Source organism: Pangasianodon hypophthalmus, chromosome 18, assembly GCF_027358585.1.
Source record: "Pangasianodon hypophthalmus isolate fPanHyp1 chromosome 18, fPanHyp1.pri, whole genome shotgun sequence".
NCBI classification, from domain to species: domain Eukaryota; kingdom Metazoa; phylum Chordata; class Actinopteri; order Siluriformes; family Pangasiidae; genus Pangasianodon; species Pangasianodon hypophthalmus.
This window is the reverse complement of record NC_069727.1, coordinates 16,439,768-16,459,238: the sequence shown is the minus strand read 5'-3', so window position 1 is coordinate 16,459,238 and position 19,471 is coordinate 16,439,768. Positions and strand designations below refer to the sequence as shown.

Sequence of the window (19,471 nt, the reverse complement as noted above, 5' to 3'; positions counted from 1 at the left end):
CTTTGCCAGAGTCCTTCCATTTTCACAGGCTCAAAAGTACTTGGACAAACTAACATAATTATAAATATTAGAAATATTTTTAATACTTGGATGGAAATTCCTTGCAGTCACTGACTGCCTGAAGTCTGGTACCCATGGACATGACCAAATGCTGAGTTTCCTCCGTTGAGATTCTTTGCCTGGCCTTTACTTCAGCTGCCTTCAGTTGCTGCTTGTTTGTGGGTCTTTCTGCCTTCAGTTTTGTCTTCAGTAAGTGAAAAACATGCTCAAAAGGGGTGAAGTGACTGACTCTCATTATCCATCTGTACTGTGAAGCGCTGTCCTATCAGTTTTTGCAGCATTTGACTGAATCTGAGCAGAAAGTATAGCTCTATACACTTCAGAATTCATCCTGCTACTTCTATCAGCAGTCACATCATCAATGAACACCAGTGACTCCGTTCCATTAGCAGCCATACACGCCCATTCCATAACGCTGCCTCCACCATGTTTGACAGATGATGTGGTATGCTTTGTAGTGCTTTCCTTCTCCATACTCTTCTCTTCCCATCATTCTGCTACAAGTTAATCTTGTTACAGAACTGGGCAGACTTTTCTAGATGTTTTCTAGCAAAGTCTAATCTGGCTTTTCTGTTCTTGAGTGTTAGCAGTGGTTTGCATCTTGAGGTAAACCGCCTGTATTTACATCCATGAAGGCATCTCTTGACTGTAGACTTTGACTATGATACGCCTACCTCCTCCAGGGTCTTCTTGACTTGGCTAGATGTTGTGAAGGGGGTTTTCTTCACCAAGGAAAATTATCATCCACTTTAGTTGTCTTTAGTTGTCTTATCTGACCTTTTATTTCCTTAATTTGTCGTGAAATAATGAGGAAACAGGCCACACCTGGCCATGAAACTTATCAGTTAATTGTCCAATTACTTCTGATCCTGTGAAAATGGAGGCACTTTGTAAAAAATTGCTGTAATTTCTAAAGGGTTAATGCACATATTTTTGTTAAACCCCTTGAATTAAAGCTGAAAGTCTACACTTCAGTCATGTCTTGATTGCTTCATTTCAAATCCATTGCGGTGGTGTACAGAGGCAAAATTACCAAAATTGTGTCGCTGTCCAAATACTTATGGACCTGACTCTACCTACACTCCTGGCGGAAAAAAATGGGCCAAGCCCACTTTGGCAAAATATTAAGCTTTTAATGGTCTTAACAACAAATCATTGGTCAGAAAACTAGCAAGAATTAAACAAATAGATTTCTTTAAAATGGGCTGCATCAAATACGGCAGAAAATTATCAAGAATTAAACAGATGCACTCCTGAGAGCTCCTGTGCCACCATTTGTTCGTTGACTTTTGCAGCACTGAACTGTTTGGGGGAAAAGCTAAAAACAGGGAAATTCACTTATATAGTCTTCTTGTATGCAAAGGTAAAATTATGATAATGATTAAAATGTCTGATGTAAAATTCGAACTTACACATGTCTGGGTGTACAAAAAAACATTCTGGAATGTTTTTTTTCTTAAAAGATGAGTCATTATTAGGTTATCTGTGGGCAGTAGTGGGTTTTTACTCTCCTGTGGTCAGTAGTTGGGTGGTTTTTACTCTCATATGGGCAGGATTGGGTGGTTTTACTCTTCCTGGCGGAATTAGTGACTTGTTTTTACTCTTGTGGCCAGAAGTGGGCAGTTTTTGCTCTCGTGGAGGCGGGATTGAGTGGTTTTTACTCTCATGTGGGTGGGAGTGTGCGTTTCCGGTGAGGATTAAGAGTTGACGTCTCCCTTCTTTTTTTTCCCAGTGTGAGGAGAACGCTAATCTTCAGGACTGTGCACGCTACCTCAATCAACCCTCCTTCAAAACCAACCTGTCAGGCAACAACCAAGCTGTGAAAAGCAGCAAGGAGTCCTTCTGGATCACCTCGTTCCTCTGTTCCACCAAACTCACTCAGAATGGTACACTATTCTCCTCATATTGTGTGTGCCTGGATATATGCTGGAATATATAAGAACGTTATAGAGTATGTGATTTCTGTATGGCTAGCGTGTTATACTGTGAGATTTTAGGACTCTAAACAGCAGCAGGAATAGCAGTGATACAGAGATGTATACAGAGAACGTATGGCACTGCTTGCTCTGTGCAGGTGATATGCTGGACTTGCTGAAATGGAGGGTGCACCCTGAGAGGATCAGTGACAGCTTGTCTAAACTGAAGGAGATTGATGGCTCTGAGATAGTTAAGGTAGACTACACTGCATTTGCACTTCACTAATGAGCGTGTCACTAGCTATGGTCTCTGTTTCACTTTTACAGAGAGAACAGCTAGTGCCCTTGGAAAGCAAAGAAATTTGTCGAAGCAAAGCATACAGAATTCACACTATTAAATAACAAAAAATAGTAAACTAGTGTATGTTAATATATTATTAGTGAACAAAAACACAAGTGATATTAATATTGTCTAACTTGTTTGCCAACCCTTTTCCTTTTGGCTCCTTACATCCTCATGCATATCTTCTGAACAACTTTTGCATGCTCTCAGTTGTGATATTCTTCCAAGTGTAACTATCCAGATATCAGAAATTCCCTTCTTGAAGTCATTTGTGAAGACTGGGTCAATATTTTGGATTGTGTTCCTCACAAACATTTCATTTGAACATTATGGAGTTTTAATGTCAGGTAGATAAACAGTACAACAGAGGCGCATTTTTCTTTGTTCGCCCATAAACCATGGGGATGCAAACTTTTGCACTGAACTATATCTGTTTTACTTTTCTAACTGAACTCGAATGTTTTCCAGTTCTTACAGGATACACTGGACACGCTCTTTGGAATCTTGGACGAGAGCTCGCAGAGATATGGTCTCAAAGTCTTTGATTCTCTTGTAAGTTTTAAAATCATTGTCAGCTGTACCTTCAGCTTGGTACAGTTTTAGCCTTAAGATATTTTTAAAAATAATAATAATAAAAATGGTAATTTGAAAAATATGTGTCCTCTTGCAAATTTGCTGCTCAGTATCTTATTACTTTTAATCAGAGAGCTCTTGTGGATCTGTACAGCACATGATGGTGAATTTTGGTTCATCAGAGCTCAACTTTCTGTCAATTTGCAGCATTTTTTAGCCATTCAGGCAAAGCTAGACATCACCTGAGCAAGAACTTAAATCACTTATGACTTGAGACCCTGTGTTTTCACTTCATTTATTATGTGAAATAATAATAAATAAAGTGTTGTTGCACAGCTTAATTCATATGAAGCTTGTAAGGTTATTTGCTATTATACCACAGCGCTGTGGTATTCACGAATCTGAAGGAGTAGATTCATTTTTTCTTATCTTGGGGATGTTCCACAACATACAATGTAACTCTAAATGGTTAAAAAGCAATAAATGAAATAAATTAATACATGAAAATTGTAATCACTGCCAGATTGTTATGGTATAAGGAGAGCGATATAGAAAAATACTCCACTTTGTGGTGGTATAACACCACCTTGTTGTGGATTATTTTCCTATAACAGCACATCCCAAAGTGTTTTATTCCTTACATGCTAGCTAGATAGCTTGTAGTGAGGCTGATCAAGCTAAGCACAGTATTCAATAAAGTTTACAGTGTATCACATTATTTGCTACCCAGTATGGTTTATTATCAGTATTATCAGTATGGGTTGATATTTTCTATTTGACCTCCATGACATTGGCTATAAGCAAACCAATAGAAATGTGAGAGAAAGCTTACTGGCAGTGAGCTGAGATGCTGTGTGGTGGCATGAGCCAAAAAATTTGCAAGTGGACATGTACAATAACTCTACAGTCTTGCCTTTAGATGTTTTAGAAATCTGGGGCCTCATCTATCAAATGTATGAACGCTTAATTTTGTGTGTAAACTGTGCGTACACACGTTTCTATGCATTGAATGGCATTTATAAGGCTTTGCTTACGTGTAAGGATGGGCGTATATTTCTACACACTCCTGTCCATGCGTATGCAAGAACCCCTAGAGGTAGAAAAGTGTAATAACAGGTCAACAGAGCTTCTATATTACCTAGTGTCTTTGAGGGAGTAGTTACTGATTTCAGTGCTCACAAGATGCAGACAGATAACACAGATGGAATGTAAAGTAAATACATTACTTTAGTAAATTTTTTCATATAAAAAAAAACAGTTAAAGATCAGGATTCTGCCTTTTTTAAAATTTGGCTCATGTAGCTTTGCGGAAGAAATGAGTACGTTTTTGAGTGAGGAGTAGATCATCAGTCGAATTCGTTTGCCCAGTGCGGTTTTAGTTGATCTCTATTCAAGGGCTTTTAGCTACGAGTACATTTCAAAGAGAAGTTTGAGACGCTACAGGCATTTCCCAACCAGCTACAAGTTGAATAATAACACATCTTACCTTCATTCATATAGCTCACACTGCCATACATTACATTTCCAATATGTAATGCAGAAAAAGCAGTGGAAAAACCAATAAAAATGATGAATTTTCATGTCATCGCAGAGTTTCTAAATGTAACTGGGAAAATAGAATGCACACACATACTCATAATATCTATATATATATATATATATATATATACGCACTACTCATAAAAGTGCCAAATAAACCATTTTTTCATGTTTTGCTGTATTTCATGCAACAGTATCTTTACTTCATTGTCTGTGAAGTTCATCATCTTAGACCTTTTGGGAAGGTTTCATATCGTCTGAAACAAGTAGTACCGTGAACAGGCTACAGTGCTTTTTACAGGGAAGTTCTTCACCATATATGGAGATCTGAGGGCGTTTCTTTATGCAAATGAGTGTGGTCATGCATGAGTACATCAAATTTAGATTGTGTGGGATTTTGCATTGACCATTGCGTGCAGCAGTGCATACACACGTAATAAATACTGATTTTCTTCAGACACGTTTAGTACTTGTTTTACACACACATTGATAAATGAGACCTCTGGTCCTTTGATGAGGAAATGTCTGAATTAAGATTAGCTTTAATTTTAGCTCAGCTTTAAAATCAGATTGCATTAACAGTTCTGAAATAAATACGAGGTTTTTTTTTCCATATAGTCTAAACCACTTCCTGTCCCCAGGTGCACATTATAAATTTACTCCAGGACAGCAAGTTCCAGCACTTTAAACCCGTCATGGACACCTACATCGAGAGCCACTTTGCAGGAGCTTTGTCATACAGGTATGTAGTGCTTGAGCTCAAGTATACTTGTTCTTGAGATCTTGATCTGCCTACACAATGCCTCTGAATGAAACGCAGAAAAAAATAGCCGATGACTGTGTTGATGACTGTGTTAGTGGATCTGCGTGACGATTCAGTGAAGTGTGAACTGGTCACCTGCATACCACCGGCTGTCTGCGGAACAGTCTGTTCCCAAACTCACCCCACAGGTCTGGGTCTCGGTGTGATGCTACATTCTGTTCTCCCTCCTCACACACTCCTCCTAACAGGATTCCTGTCTTAGACACACTCTCACAAAGCCATGCATGCACAGAATGTCCCTTTAGTGGGTGACACCCAGTAGTAAGATTATTAAGTCAGAAGTCGAAGAATAGATTGGGCTTGATCTTGCCATGATTACATAACAACTGTGTTTGTGTCGTTAACAAAAATTTAAGTCTTTTGCTATCAGCTGTGGTGTTCTCTCGACACTGTTAGCTTTTGTACTACAGGCAGGCTTATGGACAGACTTTATATAAATCAGCATAAGGGCTGATTTATACTGCTGTGAGCGTAGCTCTACAAGCACGTCAGGGCATCGTGCACAGACACTTGCACAGGGTGAAGTCTTCATACTTGCATGTAACATAAGTGTTATCTGCCCACTCATTTTTATTTATATTTGTCGATGCAAGATTTTTATCATAGGAGACATTTTATTAAAGATACCAGCCTGAGAAACTCAGTGTGATTATGTCCAAACTGATATTTTTTGAGAATGTTTTTCATCCCTTTATGCTGCGAGCTGTTGAGTTGGGGAGCATGAGCACATCTCCTGCCTGTAAAAGGTATTAAGTACTGGATGCAATAAGGGAAAATTGTGTTGTTTGCACCTTACTGTTTACACTCGAGATGTATTTGGAACAATATTACTCTGGAACCCTGGATACACACAGCGCATTGTTAGCTCATGGGGGACTAGCGAGAGAAAGTAAAATGCGTCTCTGCGTTCAGTACTTACCCATAAACCCCCTCTGTGCATTGCGACGCAAATATGCATTAGGACAGAAGTATAATCTAGGCCTAACTCTGTGGTGTTTTCACATCAATGCATAGTAGAGCTAATATGCAGTCTCCAGCATGTCTCCAGATTACCTGTCACCTGTGCAACCTCTGTAGACTGGAAGTTCCCGCCCCTTCTGCCACTGTAACCAATCAGAGCACAGTTTCTGCCAATGCCAGTATAATTAATCAATACAGTTTAAAATGACAATCACAACTCAGACACATACTTCTGGAAGATGTTACATGGTGATGTCTGATCTGTACAAGACTCGCTGTAGTGTTACATTTATCTTTGGTACTGGACTCATCAGTGTAAAGTTAATAAATGAATTAAGCGTTCGGCAATTTATTTATTATTTATTTTAATTAGTCCAGCTTGATTATTGCTTGATTATTTCACTTCCAGATATTATAAGTATTCGTGCCAATTCCTGAAACAGACATGAACAATGATCACTGATGCAGGGTTCACGCACACACACATGCGCGCACACACGCACACTGTTCACACACGCTCATTCTTTTCCTGCCTGGAAGGCAGATGTTTCCTTAACTCATGTATCCAGCACTTTTCCAACTTCTCTTGCCCTTCATGTAGCCTCAGCTACACAGTGTCTCATAAAGGCTTCATCACCAACACTCAGTTTTAGTGATGGATTTATCAGGATAACACTCCTACATGGTCTTTTACATTGTACAACAAGTTATATAATACACACACACACACACACACACACTTCTTGATCACACAAAGAGAAGTGTAACTTTGAGTGCTTTTGGGTGACCTTATTTTCCATTTGTTTTCTCTAGACGAGAAATGGAAGACAGTTAGCTTTGACAGTGTCTCTACTTGACATTTATTCTGTTTATTCCATTATCTTAAATGGGAAGTCAGAAGTGCATGTTGCATAGTCATTTCTCACAATTATGTTCAATCTCTGTCAGCATAGTAAGAATGACACCATGAAATTGTGTTACTGACCATGACACCATGATGTCTCATCTTCAGGGATCTGATTAAGGTACTGAAATGGTACGTGGACCGCATCATTGAAGCCGAACACCAGGACCACATCCAGCGAGTACTCAGAGTAAGAGCGTATGCAAGTCCTTAGTGTTTTATTTTTAGCTTTGTGCACTTTCCTGTAATGCTGTAACATTAAAGTTTGTGTTTGCTTCTTTAATAACAGTGGTGCTTTGTTGTTCTCTGGACATTCCATGATGACTTCCGTGATATATTACTTTCAGTGGCTCCTGCATGTGTAATTAGAGCACTAACCTCATTGGTTTATTGTGTCACAGTTTAATTGGATGAATGATGATATTTTTGCAGGCGACGGAGTACATCTTTAAGTACATTATCCAATCTCGGAGGCTGTTTGCACTCGCCACGGGAGGCCAGAACGAGGAAGAGTTTCGCTGCTGTGTGCACGAACTCTTCATGTCCATCCGCTTCTTCTTGTCGCAGGAGAGCAAAGGGTCCAGCCCTATCACACACACACAGGTGAGGCTAGGGGACATTAGACAACTATATAGTTAACATCAACATTAACATTAACTATAGTAATTAGGGATGGTCAAAAACAGCGCATTTTGGTTTTTAAGCAAAAGAGGAGCAAGCCCAAAAATTTATGACGCCTACAAAGAAGTGTCAATTATTTCTGAAGTGTTAGAATTTTAAAGTTATAAAGCAAATGTGTTCAAACAATTTGAGCAGCAGCAGCAGATGAAAAATGTCGGCTAAATGTCTCACTTTGGCAGGACTACACATTATTCCTCTTCAAATTAGGCAGGTCTGCTTTTTATATTAATTGTTAATCATCTTTATTCTTTTGCACTTTACAATATCAGTTCAACAATTAAAAAAAGTTGTAATTGATAGTAATATTCCCTGATCAGTTGTTCATCCATAAAGACAGAATCCACACAGCTTGAGTGCTTGCCTTCTTCTTCACTATTGTCAGCAATGCAACTAATTAAGTTTGTCAGAACTTAAGTGTTATAAGCGAGCTGAACGGCTTTCTTTGCAGAGAAATTTACAGTACTTGTTTATTTTTTTGTACAATATCCTTAATTTGAATTTCTATGGATTAAGTGCCCTTGACGAGGGAGATAATTCATCCCTTATGGTGTGTTTGAGGAGGAGTCTCAGGACAATGGCTCTCTCTAGGTTGAGACAAAGCGTCTGAAGACACCCGTGAATGAGCTTGACTCAACTATCAGCTCTGTGTGCAGCCTGATTCTCTTTCCCTGAACAGTAGAGTGTTTGGTGCAGTGTGCTCCCTCACCCCCTCAATCCTCGTACAAGACCAGACCGCATTCACGAGATCTGCATTGTGTTCGTATGAAAAGATTAACACAGATAAAACCATTCTAATAGATATAATCAGATGGGCTGAGAAAGCAGCATAGACAGCATAGACAACACAACACCTGGGAAAAATAGAAGTAAATCTGGTAAGAAGAGATGTAGTGACAGAAATTGCTGGAAAATGGAGAGAAACCTGAGCATCCTTATGAAACTAACATGACTCTGTTTTCTTTCTTTCTGTGCTCTCTCTCTATAGAGGACCAAATAGAAAAAACGATCTCTCATCATTCCTGTTTTGCTGCAAAATTGGGTTTAACATGTTGAAGGACACATGGTCATATTTTTTTCTCCTTTCTTTCTTTTCGTGGTTTATTTTTAATATAACATTTTCTTCTGTTTTTTTCATTTTTAAATTCATTTTTATTTTTTTCTTTTTGTTTTCCCTCTCCCCCTGTTTTAGGAATGGCTATAATAGTAAAGTCAATTTAGCTTCACATAAATATATATATATATATATATATATATATATATATATATATATATATATATATATATATATGTATATATATATATATATATATATATATATATATATATGTATTTTAACAAAGTCCTTATTTATCCTCTGAAGAGGGAGCGGCAACGGGTTAAAAAAGAAAAATAAAATGTAGTAAATCTTTGAATTCCTTGTGCATTCTGGTCCGTGAAGTCTACTTTATTTTTTTCTTGAATCCAACTGAAAATAAAGCAGAAAGCAAGGAGAGCATTTGCAGGTGTTAATCTGGTTCCTGCCACATGTTTTGAGCGTGTTGTAAAGCCTGAGTGTTTTAATCTTTATACAGAGCAGGACAAAAGCAGTAAGAGAATGCAGGTCAGAGCTGTCTTAATCTGTGTTAATCCCTGGCCTTTTCCACACACCAGAGTCCAGAATCCAGAAGTGTGTTGTCCGTTTTCATTCACTTGCCTTCGCTGTAAGACGTAGCAGTCCAGGTTACACTGTAGTGCACTGTACATGTGATGCTTTGTTTGGTTCCAGGTTGGATACCAGGCTTCTGTTCTCTTCTGTCCATAGTTGCATTGGAAGTGTTTAAACCTAAACCAGAGGAATTTCGAGATTACAGAATTCTGCATGGGTAGAAGCTTTACATAATCTGGATTTAATCAGTATGCCCTCAATAGGGTGGATAAGACTGGCAAATGGTCAAGGGGCTTCATAATATTTCTCTTCTCTAATTTCTACGCTTTAACCGTTGGATTGTGGTGTTTTATTCTGTATACACACTTCTGATCTCTTGCAGACCGTATGTCCATGATAATAGCTATTATATGTTAAGATCTTGTATGTAACATTCAAGTTATGAGTCATTTCTAAATATCAAACCTTTAATGCCTTAAATCAGTTGCAGGTGGGAGATCAGTAGCTGTTAGCAAGAAAAAACTCTACTCCCTGTTGACTGTCGTGAAACAGCCTTTTTCATTTGCTATGCATGTTTAATGCATTTCATGGTGATGCTGAAACTATAGCACAAGTTGCTCGTTCTGAATCCCAGCACCTGCTTCACCACACATATCAGAAGACTACAACGACTGGTTATACAGCGTTGTCCATTCTGCCGGAAATTATAATCTTGTCTATATTAACGCACTTAACTAACGCACCATATGTTATTAAAGTTTTGAGCCTAGTTAATTTTAGTGTAATTTCTGGGGAAGCAAAACATACACGTTGGAGTTTTCACTTGCCCAGTGGACTAACTAACGCATTTATGATTTCTCCACCCCTGACTTAAAAAGATGGGGTACGTTACCTTTCAAAGTCAGGGGCTGGACAAAATATAATGTTTCATGTCTCATAAATTAATGTGATACTGGCCCTATAGGCCCTAAATAAAGTGTGCTGTCTCCATCAGCTTTTTCCGGAAACGTTTTTTTGTTGAATAGTGCAGAAATAACTGTGGTCCACAAAGAACTATCTAAAGATTTATGGGATCATATTTCTAAATTGCATAGATCAGCAGATGGATATAAAAGAATTTCCATAGCAGTTAATATATCATTGAATTCTGTAAAGATCATCATGAAGAAGTGGATTTTGATGGCTGTAGAAAGAGAAAGGTCATTAGTGGAGCTACTTAGAGGCCAGTGGTAACCTTAAATGTGCTGAATTTATGGCAGTAAGCGAAAAATCACTGAATATTATGCCCATTTCATTACTCGTGGGAGAAAGAAGAGAATATACAAGATGTTTGTATTTGTGAAATACCTAGCATTCCAGCTGTATGTAGGAAAATGTCTTGGTCTTGATAACAGAAGACGGACACAATGCTAACCCTGCTTATCACCCAAACACCACTGTGCATACCTACACCGAGGCTTAGAGGTGACAGCATCTTGTTTTGGGACTGTTTTTTTTTTTTTCCCTTTGCTGTGGCAGGGGTGTGTTCTTAACAGAGGAGGTGTTTTTACCACATGCTGCCTTCTGTTGGAAAGCATAAGAGTAATTTTAACTTTCAGCACGGCACTGATCCGAAACTCGCAACCTATTTGAACCAAGAAATGCGTCAGGAAAATGAAGCTTGATCAACGTCATTAAATGGCCCAGTCACAGGTCTGATCTCAGTCCAGTAAAAAGCTGTAGACTGGCACAGATTACCACCTGACAGTCTGAATGAAGTTGAATCCGGCTGATTTTTAGCCTTTATTTTGTTGTCACAGAAAAATTGCACATTGTAAAAGAAATCTTAGATTGCGTGTCGAAATCTTTGAAAGCACAATGTGAAGAGCTCGCCGGCACCCAATTTAGTGCCGATGCGACCAAAGGCAGCTGATAACTATCAACGATTCTTTATTAAAAATTATTAAAGATGTCTTATTAAAATTTCAGTGTGACTGCTACTCATTTAAAGCCCACAATAGAGGACGGGGTAGAATAATGCAAAACTCACAGGACAGCTGCAGTATTAGACAGAAAAGATACTTATTAGATACTTATTACCTCGAGCTCGCGTTGAAAAGTGTTTCTGTTTATGCAACACCATTTTCCCGGCTTGCGCTGATTGATGATGTAAGCAGATTATAGTCATTTTTAATCGTTTTTTCGAGGAAACTTGTCATATTTTATTGTCAGTAAAATGTTGTTCACAAAAGTTTATTAAAGGTGAAAAATATCTGGCATGATCTGTTTTGATTTTTGTATAAGCCTATTTGTGTGTGTGTGTGTATGTGTGTGTGTGTGTGTGTGTGTGTGTGTGCGCGCAGGCGGTGTTTTTGCAGGCGTTTCCTGCAGTCTATGGGGAGCTACTGAAGCTGTTCACTGTCAGAGAGGTGGCCTCATTCGTGCGGGAGACGCTGGGGAGTCTGCCAGACACCTCACAGTCAGACTGCCCCCTAGAGACTGTCAAACTGCAGTGCATTTCCAAAACTGTGGAGAGCCAGCTGTATACAAATCCAGGTACACACACACACACACACACACACACACACACACACAGACTCACACAGCTCTGTATGTCATTGCTAGTTTCTACATGACTGTTAGATTGGAGCAGTACTGGTTGTAAGAGTGTACCATAATTAAAGGTGGGGTCAGTGATTTTTAAGTCGACGTTCTCCTCACATTCAAGCAGCTATAAATAATATAAATTAATATATAATATGTAATATAATATTTTTCTGATGCCTCAGGCTCTTTCAGCTGGAGAAAAAAAAAAACAGATATTATGGAGCACCAGCATCCAACCAGGCAGGACAAGAACGTGTCACTACTTGCCTGTCAGTTTTGGAAGTGTCTCCTCTTGCACTAACCTTTAGGAGCTCTAGCCTTGTTCTAGTGTTTTGGCTTTGGAGGGAACACTGTAAAAAGGGGCTGTGTTATTTTCAATTTCAAAACCACTACCTCCAGCTGACTTCTTCCCAGACCTTTAATGAATGTGTGTGTGTGTGTGTGTGTGTGTGTGTGTGTGTGTGTGTGTGTGTGTTTCAGAATCAAGGTATATCCTGCTCCCTGTGGTCTTGCGCTTGTTACAATCTCACATGCAGGAGCAGCGGGATCTGGTGATGTGCGCCCAAATACTCACCACCATGCTGTCTATCATAAAGAGATACGATACGGTGAGACAGCAGCCTCTGACATGGCCTGAACCACTCCGAGAAAGAGGGAGAGAGATGAGCTTTTAAGCTGAGAGAGTGATGCAACCTCTGAGAAACACGGCTCTCTAAATAATGGCAGGAAAGAGTGAGGATTTAAACAGGAGTACAGCACATCCTGTGATTTACTGTGAAGTGAGATTTAGGAGAAATTGGTTGAAGGCAATAAGACATGATGAGCTCATGCTCTCTAATGGCCGGTTGGTTTTGAGCAGTCAGATCTACTACCTGAACACTCTGATGGAATCAGACTAATGTAGAGGCTACAACAACTAATGGGCAAAATTGATAAAATTGGATAATTAAATAGATGGGAATAAATTTTACGTTGGGGAACACACTAGGTTACGTCAATTCATACCACAAGTAGTGAAGCTATTTGACTTGATTAATTAAAAGTAATCTTTTTGATCAAGTAGTGTTGATAAGTGCCATATCGTTTCATTTTCTTAATGTACACAATATACACTCACAATCCAATTTAATAGGAACACCAGTACACCTGCTCATTCATGCAGTTATCCAATCAGCCAATCACATGGCAGATATTAAGAGCTTCAGTTAATGATCACATCAAACAGGACAGTCTCTGTGACCTGGAGAGGCTCTCATTGCTCTGTTGTTTGGCATGAGATGAACAGTGTGTATGTGTGTGTAAGTGTTAAACAGATTTCACACACTCTGCAGGGCCACTCTTAAGAGAGGCATCACCTCCACAAGCCCCTTTTTCAATCTGGCTGCTTCTCACTCTCTCATTATCACCCTGTCAGTAACACTCACTACTTACACCCTGCTTTAATATTCAGATTCACGTTATAGCTGCTTTACTGGCATGGGATGTTTGTATAGGCGAATGTTAAAAAATGTGTGTTACAGAATAATAAAATAAGAAATTAAACATTTTAATTATGTATATGCTTCCTTCCAGAATGCCTTAGAAAAGCTTTATAGCAGGAATGTCAAACTCATTTTAGATAACAGGACACATTACACTTAGTCTGATGTCAAGTGAGCCTTGCCTAATGATGCAAACAAATGTGTTAATTTATCAGTGTTTATCTGAACCTTCCAAATAAAATACGTAAAAAGGATCGCATAAATATTCACTACCATTGCTGTGAAACTTCTAAATTAGTTCTTTTGGAAAAAAGCCATAGCTGTATAGCTCTTTTTGTCTATTTGTAAAAGCTTTCAATTTATTTACGGTCTATAAGACAAATTTATTTATAACACGAATTCTAGCCTCATTACAACCCACAGGCTGTATGTTTGATGCCCCTGCACTATCAAGAATTATATTTTAATGCAATTTGAATGAACATCCCAAATTCCTTGGATTAATTTATACTATTCATTTATATTATTTATATGTATACTTATTATATATATATATATATATATATATATATATATATATTTTTTTTTTAAGTGTCTCGTGAATAAAATAGTGTTAAATGGTAGTGTATAAGCCGTCTATGCTCTCTTATCATATATATTGTATGTGTGTGTGTGTGTGTGTGTTTAGGAGCCAGCCATGTCTGAAGAAGTGGATCTGATGGTGGAAAGCTTGCTCAGTGTGTTATTGAGGACCATACTGGAGATTTCCAACCGTCCGCAGACCCCAGCGTCGACCCTGCGTCCACAGAATCAGGACGTGACGGTGAGAGAGCAAAGATAAAGCATGAGAATTACTGTGAGAGCGATACTGCACTTAACAGAGGAGGGAAAAAAAAGAATAAAGAGAAGAAAAAGAACCTAAAAAAATGACAAAAGCCCCAGAGGGTCCATTAATTACTGTTCAGCAGCCAAAGCCCTTTATACTTCAAAGCCGCTCTGTATCAAGTGAATTGTGGGAGAGCGTTTTCTTTAGATGTGATCTGTGCTTTTTGTGTCGTGTTGTATTATAGATGCCAACCTCACTGTGTCTCTACTGAATGCTGGTTTTCGATAGCTCCACTGAGCTTTCTGTATTATTTACTCTGCAGGCTGTGTTCAAACAGCACTGTGTCAATAGAGCAGGAGATGAGTTTAGAGTCGATTTCTGACATTTGATGTTTTAGTGTTCATCAGAGCTGTTTATGTCTCGTTTGTATAATCGTATGTATTACACTCTTTTGGACATGTATCATGAATCCATCAGCACAAGGGTCATCACCTGGTGGTCTGTGGTCCACTGTGGTCTACGTGGCTAGAGACATGAGGTCGATAAAAGAATTTATTTAACTATGTGGTCTGATTAGGGAAAGAACAGCGTTACTGTGGTTTAAATGACTAGTTTGTTTATATTTTTGGAAATACGGTAGGTGCAATCAAAAATGAACTGTGGGTGTGGGTAGGTTTGGTTAAACCTTTTGTGAGAGTGGGCTTGCATGGGAATTAAACACTTGAAATTGTATTATTGTCCAATTTAATGGCCTTTTTTTTTTTTTTTAATATATAGTTGACGCTGGTTGTTGACGTGTATCCATGCATCTGTGTTCCAGGGGGAGTTTGTGTCATGTCTCTTGGCTCTCCTGAAGCAGATGGGAGATCAACACTACCAGCAGCATCTTCAGCGTTTCACCAGTAAAGATGAGCTGAGGGTGAGACTGGCCCAGGAGCAAGGCTCCCAGCCACAATAAATATAATCGCGCCTTGTTGGCCCCTTCTGCCAGTGTGGCTGCGTCAAGCATAAATCTGGCATCATGTTCAGCTAGCACCAGTAAAACAGAGCCGCAATGGGGTTAATAAACAGAAATAATATGAGGAACTGGTTAGTAAATGATTGATTTGGAGCTATTTATGTGGTCCTTCAAATAGAATAGTAAAAGCAAAAACTGGTTTGTGTCTCAATTCGCTATAAATTTTCTCTTGTTTGCTTCAGTTCACATTAATAATACAAACTAAAAAGCATCATAAATTTAGAGCGCCTCGCATTATATCTACTAGTCGAATTACCTTTGATTTTGTTTTTGTTCCTATCAGGATTTCCTCCTGCAGATTTTCACCGTGTTCCGGATCCTGATCCGGCCCGAGATGTTTCCGAAAGATTGGACAGTCATGCGGCTCGTCACTAATAAGTAAGAACCTTACCAGCTCTTGATTTCTCGACTGTCTCTCTCTGAGATGATGGTCAATAAATTATGAAATCTGGTAGTGAATGAATTCTCATGCTGATTGATACACGTGCTTCGTTTCCAGTGTCATCATAACAACAGTGCTCTATCTGTCAGATGCTCTGAGGAAGAACTTTCTCAATGACAGGTTTGATTATAAGGTATGTGTGTATCGTAGTGTCTGTGTGTGTTCGTGTGGCTCAGAGTGCGTGTTCAGACTGTGGCTTTCTGCTGTGTGTTAATTGTACTCTTGTCCTGGGTGTCAATACACACAGCACTGAGGCAACTGTGACTGAGAAGAAACAGGAACTGTTTAGTGTTATTGACTTACACAGCTACGTTCTGTGAAAACAATCACAGATGAAGGCTGTGTCTCAGATGAAGGTTGCGTGTTTAACGTGAACGCATCCTCACTCACACTGGGTTTGTGTGTGTGTGTGTGTGTGTGTGTGTGTGTGTGTGTGTGTGTGTGTGTGTGTGATGTGTTCATATGTGTTTAATATAGGTCTGGGACTCGTATTTCTATCTATCTGTAATCTTCATCAACCAGCCCTGCCTCCAGCTTGAGACCTTCTCTCCTTCCAAGCGCAAGAAAATTCTAGAAAAGTTAGTCTCACACATGCACACACTCCTCTGCTATGCGCTGTATATCTCATACTGTACTGTGTTGCACTGGATATTATATGTTTGCAATTGGGGGTACTTCAGTCAGCATGAAATGTAAAAGTATGAAAGTTTTAAAAGTTGCAAAATACAAATATATATATACATATATGTATAAATATGAGTACTCCAATATTCATGCACATTTGTAATGCAGCTATTTATGCTGGTTCAGCATTTGTTAGATTTGTGAGTGTGTGTGTGTGTGTGTGTGTGTGTGTAGGTATGGCGATATGAGGGTGATGATGGGCTGTGAAATCTTCAGTATGTGGCAGAATCTAGGTAAGAGATTGATAGCATAATCTATAATTTTTATCTTTTTGTAAAGTTTCTATCTCCAGTCTTTCTTCTACTTTCCCACTGTGTCAACTTCTTTCTCTTGCTTTTCAAGGAGAACACAAGTTAAACTTCATCCCTGCTATGATCGGCCCATTTCTCGAGGTGACACTGGTTCCTCAGCCGGATCTGAGGAACGTGATGATCCCCATCTTTCACGATATGATGGACTGGGAACAGCGGCGCAGCGGCAACTTTAAACAGGTACAACAGTGCCCCCTGCTGCTTCAGCGAGCCAGTGTAAAAAAATAAAATAAATAAATACTCTGTTTAATTACACATGAGGTGATTTAACCTATAACCCTGAATGATGTTCTGTCTTAGGTGGAGGCAAAACTTATAGACAAACTCGACAGTCTGATGTCAGAAGGAAAGGGTGATGAAACTTACCGGGAGCTCTTCAACAGCATGTGAGTAAGAGCAGATGCGGATTTTATTTTTAAAGAACAGTAAGTATTTTACGGGGACATCTAGGACTGCACAGTTACGCATGTTGTTATCACAATTTTGGCTTCTTTGATCAATTAAACATTCATGATGTGTGAGCATTGCTAAATGGTTCATTCAGATTTCAGATTCAGATTCAGAAGATTTCCACATTTAAAGGGATGTGCCAATGTAGTGTGTAATGTGTAGTAACTATTCTTAACACATTGTAATTCAAAGTCATTGTGTTTGATAGACCACTGTATACAGTTCATCATTTTAACTAGACAGAGACAACGATGCTGTTTTCAGTTTATAAAGTGTCATTTCTCTTTATTAATACAGTTAGTCAGTGATATGAGGAAGTGGGATTAAGAAAAAATAAATAAATGTTTGACCTTGTATAAAGTGCAGTCTATGATGGCCCATAAATGCAGTACACATTAACAAACCAAAAACCAAGAAAAACACTGCTACAAATGTGAAAACACAACAGCAGGATCAGAAACGCATTAATATTTAAATGGAAAAGGGTAGGCCCTTGCTGAACATCACATGCTCATTGCTGATTGGCTACAGTGAGCGTGAGTCTGAGAGATGGAGCAGAACAGAGAGCTGGAGATGTCAAATGGCTGAAATAGTTTTTCTTCAATAGCTTCCTCCCTGTTTGAGGTACAGTCTTCTCCAAAAGTATTGGAACAGCAAGGCCAATTCTTTTGTTTTTGCTATACATTCAAGACATTTGGGTTTGAGATCAAAGGATGAATATGAGACGATGGATCAGAATTTCAGCTTTCATTTCCTGATATTTCCTGATAACCACTGGTGTACCAACATCCTGACATCAAATGGGTCACCCAAGGTAAACAACAGCATTTGATGACAGAAATGTTGTGAGAACTGTGAAGAAAAACCCAACAAAACAGTCAGTGGCATCACCAACGACCTCCACAGAGCAGGGGTGAAGGTATCACAATCCACCGTTTGGAGAAGACTTATAGAGACCATACCTCAAGACCCAAACCACTCATCAGTAGTATGAATCAGAAGGTCTGGTATGAATTCACAAAGAAATACAGAGATGATCCAGAAAAGTTCTGGAACCAAGATTAAGCTCTACCAAAGTGAAGCAAAGGCCAAAGTGTGGAGAAAGAAAGGATCTGCTCATGATCCAAAACATACGCACTCATTGATCAAGCACGGTGGAGGTAGTGTCATGGCTTGGGCTTGCATGGCTGCTTCTGAAATTGGCTCATTAACCTTTATAGATGATGCAACTCATGATGGCAGCAGCAGAATGAATTCAGAAGAAACATTCTCTGTAAATTGGCAGACAGAATGTTTCTGTAGACTTCTATAGACTAGCCAACAGTCTAACTGGAGGAACTTCATCATGCAGAAAGACAATGACCAAAAACACACTGCCAACACAACAAAGGACTTCATCTCATGTTCAGCTCAAACCCAGATGTCTTCAGTGTATAGCAAAAACAAAAGAAATGACCTTGCTGTTCCAGTACTTTCGGAGGGGTCTGTATATTTGAAGGGTATTTCAGACATACAAATTAGCAACAAGAAGGACTATACTTGGCGGAGGTGGAGGCATCACCATTGATGCTGTTGGTGTTGAGTTCTACTTGTTGGTTTTGCTGTTGTGTTTCTGGTTTGTTAATGTGTTTTGCACACACAGGGGACCGTAGCAATTGTAATTGTAGAAGAAGAAGTCATCCTTCTGTATTTTTCGGAATGATTAAGGATTGGTACCAGGCAGCAATTTTCATGTTGGTTCCTTTCACCTATTTGGAAACAATACAGGCTTACATTTCTGACTTTACAATCATAATGTGCAGTAAATGTTTTGCTTTTTTCTAAATTGGCTTAAAAGTGATAAATACTCATGATTGTCATTTTAGTCATTATCATGCCTCCCTCCCATTGTCCACATACAGCACCAAACACTCCATACCTCCATGCCTCTATACCTCCAAACATCCGCGCCGTGGCGGCTTATAGCCGGCCTGCTGTCTGTTTTATAGGGTGTAAACTGCTTGGTTTTGATAGATGTCCGTGTGGTACTTGTCTATAAATATTTTATAAAGGGGGATTGTGAGCTCCTTATGCTTCACCAGTTTGTGCTTAACTGTGTGTGTGTGTGTGTGTGTGTGTGTGCTCATTCATGTGGCTTTGTTTTCTGAACACATAGCCTACGGACATATCACAGCTGTATTTACACTGTTCTGTTTGTTTAAGCTGGTGCCAAACAGAAGAATCCCCAAA

General features: G+C 39.1%; 1 protein-coding gene across 3 annotated transcripts in view; it reads left to right on the top strand.

The window, feature by feature from the left end:
- The window catches only part of dock4b (dedicator of cytokinesis 4b), a 108,762-nt gene that overhangs the window by 60,922 nt on the left and 28,369 nt on the right, over positions 1 to 19,471 (top strand). For all 3 annotated transcript variants that reach the window (XM_026922919.3, XM_026922920.3, XM_026922918.3), the window contains exons 17-32: positions 1,793 to 1,946; positions 2,135 to 2,232; positions 2,788 to 2,871; positions 5,073 to 5,173; positions 7,227 to 7,308; positions 7,551 to 7,721; positions 11,787 to 11,979; positions 12,511 to 12,638; positions 14,200 to 14,334; positions 15,158 to 15,256; positions 15,639 to 15,733; positions 15,855 to 15,930; positions 16,275 to 16,375; positions 16,656 to 16,714; positions 16,824 to 16,972; positions 17,093 to 17,178. In XM_026922919.3, the coding sequence (XP_026778720.3) occupies positions 1,793 to 1,946; positions 2,135 to 2,232; positions 2,788 to 2,871; positions 5,073 to 5,173; positions 7,227 to 7,308; positions 7,551 to 7,721; positions 11,787 to 11,979; positions 12,511 to 12,638; positions 14,200 to 14,334; positions 15,158 to 15,256; positions 15,639 to 15,733; positions 15,855 to 15,930; positions 16,275 to 16,375; positions 16,656 to 16,714; positions 16,824 to 16,972; positions 17,093 to 17,178 (1,811 nt within the window). The remainder of the gene's footprint in view (positions 1 to 1,792; positions 1,947 to 2,134; positions 2,233 to 2,787; positions 2,872 to 5,072; positions 5,174 to 7,226; positions 7,309 to 7,550; positions 7,722 to 11,786; positions 11,980 to 12,510; positions 12,639 to 14,199; positions 14,335 to 15,157; positions 15,257 to 15,638; positions 15,734 to 15,854; positions 15,931 to 16,274; positions 16,376 to 16,655; positions 16,715 to 16,823; positions 16,973 to 17,092; positions 17,179 to 19,471) is intronic.